This window comes from Leptonotus elevatus, chromosome 3 (genome assembly GCF_054856555.1).
Source record: "Leptonotus elevatus isolate MCC_2025b chromosome 3, RoL_Lele_1.0, whole genome shotgun sequence".
Taxonomy (NCBI): domain Eukaryota; kingdom Metazoa; phylum Chordata; class Actinopteri; order Syngnathiformes; family Syngnathidae; genus Leptonotus; species Leptonotus elevatus.
The window spans coordinates 26,022,757-26,027,699 of NC_141241.1; the positions used below are offsets into that span (position 1 = coordinate 26,022,757).

General features: G+C 36.4%; 1 protein-coding gene across 1 annotated transcript; it reads left to right on the plus strand.

Moving 5' to 3' along the window:
- The first annotated feature begins 515 nt into the window (after positions 1-515).
- cartl (cocaine- and amphetamine-regulated transcript-like) lies at positions 516-2,353 on the plus strand. The gene is made up of 3 exons (XM_086072050.1): positions 516-773; positions 1,625-1,699; positions 2,016-2,353. The coding sequence occupies exons 1-3, from the start codon at positions 636-638 to the stop codon at positions 2,121-2,123; spliced, it is 321 nt and encodes a 106-aa protein (XP_085928176.1). The 5' UTR covers positions 516-635; the 3' UTR covers positions 2,124-2,353.
- Positions 2,354-4,943: the final 2,590 nt, after the last annotated feature.

The following is a 4,943-nucleotide window of genomic DNA, read 5'->3' on the forward strand; positions in this document are numbered from 1 at the left end:
TTCTGATACTTGTATTTGTGTATATAATCAAATAGAAAATATGTAAATTTATGTAAATAGTATTTATCTTTTTTTTTCTATTATCATACCTGTCTTCATGAGAAAAAAGAATTATCCCTACAGTGAGGATTTGAGGTACAATTGGTATCCATACTATAACCTACTATAGCTTATTTAAAAAAAAAAAAAAAAAAAAAATAATAATAATAATAATAATAATAATAATGATGATGATGTGCTAGAGTGCTCAAGTGCATTGCTCAGGAGCATCTCAGCAGTGTTTGGTGACCTTATTCTTAACATTAGTTTATTCCAACCCTCGTATAAATGGGCTTAGCCTTTTTTTTTAAGTATAAACATATAGCATAAGATGGGGAAAATCAAACATAATGTTTTCCTTCCCAGACCCAGGCCTTTCGCTGTGCTCGAGTCAAACCCTCTAGGCAGCAGCACACTCCAACCTGCCGCAGTGGCCTTTCGGGCGGGGCCAAACACGTCTGTATAAAAGGGCAGAAATCATCTGACTGTTGGACAGCCTCACGTGAACCCGTTCACGACTTGTGCTCCTCTCCTTGTCCCGCCTCCTCTCTCGTGACGACCTCGGCGCTTCTCCGTCCACTCAACGGAGCAGAACCATGGAGAGTTCCGCTGTTCTCCGCGGGATGCTGGTGGTCAGCCTGCTGGTTCTCTTGTGTCACGGCCAGACGTCCCAGGAAGTGTCGGTTGAAGACTTGGAAGGAGACAGAGGCGAACCAGGAACAGACCGAGACCTGGTTAGTGTACATTGATAGGTTTAAATGTTTTTCTTTTGCGTTTGTTTGTTTGTTTTTGGTCACTTTTTGTCAGTTCCTGTATTTTTACATTTCACAGACATCCCACATGATGACTTTTATAGTACATTTTAAAATAAATTTTAATTTATGTATCGTTTTTCATACATTAAAAATGCAAAACAAAGTGCTGTGTAAAGATAAGAACAATGATAATTTCAAATACTGTACAATACTTTGGGTGGCGTAGAGCTACAGTATAAATCTGATGCCTGTATAGGTAATTTATTTGCTTGAATGTGAATTTTGGGGGGAAAAAGCCACATATTTTGCGTCTCTCATCAAGTAGTAGTTCTTAAAATAAGTTTTTCTTAATGCTAAAATGTGATGTTGCACAGATATATTTTTTATATTACAAAATATTCCATGTAAAAAAAATATGACTAATCTTTCTCAGTGCATGCATATCCAGTGCTCAAAATGTAATACTTACTATGTACATATGATACGATGACAATACTAATTTTCAAAATGTGGAAAAAAATGAAATACTTACAAATATTTATGGGTTTTTTGTTTGTTTTTTACCCATAAAAAATCCCTTTATATTTGGCTATGGTATGAATAATTTTGGTCTATTGAGTGAACATCCAGTTTTAAATGACTTTCAGTAAGCTAAATAATAATAATAATAATAAAACTGAATTTACATTTTAAATGCTGCACATTTCACTTGACACATTTACTTTGAATGTTATTCCTCAGATTGTGTCACAATTTAGTTTTATGTTTTATTTTGTATTGGCCCATGATCCAGAAATTTCACCTTGTGTTCTGTTGATCTTGTTGAGCAGATCGAAGCACTGGATGTTTTGCTGGGCAGGATGCATAATAGGATTTCCACAGAGAAGAGAGGCAGCATCCCACTGGTAAGGCAATGTATTGACACATTTATGCAAATGAGCCCTTGATACAAATCCACCTAGTTTTCTGTCATGAAAGGCTGAGTATATGTAGCGAAACGATAGTCAATGCTCATTTAGTGCAATGTGTTTCATTCATCATTCCGTTGTTGCTAATTAAACCAGTGTGTCGCCTACCTAATTAAAAGATAAAGTTAAACAGTCTTTCAGTCCGTAGTTACAGAACAACTTTGATTGTTTTCCATATTAAATTAGCTGAGGTAGAAGGAGCAAGTATACCTCTTGAAACAAATACGTTTGTGTGTGTCTGTTGTACGCTTAGTGTGGAATGGGCGACCGGTGTGCCATGAAGTTCGGGCCACGAATTGGGAAGCTCTGCGACTGCGGCAGAGGAGCCAACTGCAATTCCTACCTTCTCAAGTGTATCTGAACCACTCCTAATTTGAAAGTCATGTCTGCAGGAAGAATGTGCACATTTTTAAAACCACAAACCTTCATTCTGTTGTCGGCCTACAGTGCCCTCATTTACAGTCTGTTACGCATTACGGTTGTTTTCAGATGTTGTTGATGTTGGATGTCCAGCATGAGTTGATGGCGTGGACCCTCCAGGTTTTAGCATGCAAATGTTTCACATTCAATAAACAAAGACATTTATCAACATTGGTTGTTGCTTTCTCTTGTAGTTAACACATAGTTCTCTTATATATATTGATATTAGCCCATGCATGCATCACAGTCCTCAGGCAGACGCTATAAAGCAGTGGTGTCCAAACTCGGTCCTCGAGGGCTGGCGTACTGCAGGTTGTGGATGTTTCCCTGCTCTAATGCACCTGTTTCAGGATCAGGATCATTACCAGGCTTATGCTTATAAAGTTGATGATGAGCTTCAACTGTGTAGGAGACAGGAAAAATCCCAAACTTGCAGGACTCTGGCCCTCGAGGACAGATTCTGGACACCACTTGTATAAAGTATTCTTTATAACAAAGCTTATCTTTACTGAAACTGTATTTGTTTGCAGTTTAGGAGAAAAGAGTTCAGTACAGACCTCAGCTTTGTGCTCTCTCTGTTCACTACCACTGAGGGTCTTCTGTTTTTTGGGAAATGAGTCACAGTTCTTAAGCACTCAATATTGTTTCCTTCCTTTTATTTATTTATTTAGTTGTGGTTCATTACAACTTTGACAAATGAAAGCAAACCACATACTGTATCCAGGATGTGACCAGAACCATGCAGATACAATATGTGTTTGCTTCATTAGTCCCCAAAGTCTTAACCCACCAAACCATGACAAGCGATGTAAGACTCCCTTGGCTCCACTGGGCTTTGAGCGAGAGAAGACACAAATAGAGCCTCATGTTGTTGTCGTTCAATGCCTGAAGCAATTTAGTCTGTAATCACACAGGTCAATAGTGGACAAATTTGCTTCGCTCTTGATTTTGCTCAGGGAAGCGTTCTTGTATTTCCTGATGCAACTGCTTGTTTACATTTAAAACAGGGCAATTGCTACTTTGTACGTTGTTTGTTTTTGCTTCGTTATATTATCAAATTAAGAGCACTCTTTAAAGAATGGGGGGGGGGGGGCGGCTATTGCGAAAGGTCACTTTCCTTACATGGATAAATAAAGGTTAAATAAACAAATACAAACGAGCCACTAAGTGATTAGAAAGGTAATGTTTGGGCTAATGGTTATAGTGCTTGGTCTGCTATTGACCTTAGCCCCATTTAGAACGGTACAGTATAACCAATGCCTCGCTCACACTAATTGTCTCAAAGGCGATGAATTACACATGTTAACAACACACAACAACCATCATAAGAAACTACATTGTTCAGCGATTGTTAGAGGGGAGCAGTGGGGAGAATAAAACTCTGACATTTATTGTTTTTCAATCTGAATATGAACCATGGTTAATAGTTTTTTCACATGTTTGACCTTGATAATTATAAATTGTTAACTGTAACAAGGTTTTATGATCGCAACAGTTTGATGATTTCTATTTCCATTATTTGCTTCAGGAAAAAGTTTTGGGAATTATAATCTGATGAAAGGTCAACCTTAGTGACCTTCACTGCTGTCCTATATGGACTCTTCTTAAGCTTGGCTTTGCTTTCATGTGCTAAAGAAAAAGGGCGAGATTCATTTTAACTGACTTTGTTTTTATTAATCAATAGAAAATCATTTAGGTATTTATTTGTGTGCTTTATTAACTGGATAGAGTGACTTTTACTTTAAGACAAACTGTGTAATACAGATCTTATATATTATGCTCTGAGCTGAATATTTTAATGTAACTAATGCATTAATTGTCATGCAGTTTGTTCGTAAGTCATTTAATTAATGATGTTATTATCTCACTGATGGATTATTGTCCTGGAAGCACCAAACAAAAGTTTTATTTTGTTTTTAAATGCAATTTGAGTGAAAGTAAGATTCATCAGCAGTGTGTGCATGCAGTCAGTATTATTCAGACAACATTTCTGAATGCGCGCATGAATTGCATCTCCCACTTGGATGGGTTGTTACATGCTTGATGATGCAGAAAACCTCTATTATCTTTGGTGGTTCAGAAATCAGTACCTGTGTGTATGTCGTCGAAGAGAAGAGTTAAACATTTGTGCATTAATAAATCACAAATAATAGAAACCGTTAATTATGTAACATCACAAAATTAATCCATAGAAATTATATTAATGATTAAAGTTATTTTTTTTAAACTGCTTTATACTTTATTTATACTTCATCCTTCATTTCCAGTCAGAAGCTTGCAGGAGTAAAGAGCGCAGGTGTTAATCTGCTATTAGAAAATGTTTGATTCATAAATGGTCAAATATAAAGGCGATTGTAAAGATATTTTTACACAAAATCCACTGTAAAAAAATATATATTTACTTGAAAAAACCTAGTAAAGTTTTTTCACTCAGAAATTCTAGGTAACTATTACAAGGAGAGTTTTGAGTACATTTTACGAGTTTCTATGTATACACATATATATACATTACATATACATATACATACATATACATATACATACACACACACACACATATATATATATATATATATATAGCGAGAGAGAGAGAGAGAGAGAGAGAGAGAGAGAGAGAGAGAGAGAGAGAGAGAGAGAGAGAGAGAATTCAAATAGTTAATATCTAGAGCTTCACTATCGGTACTAGTAGCATGCAGATGTATATATACTAACTAACATACAGAAGGGGTGGCATGGCTCAGGTGCTAAAGTGGCTGTCATA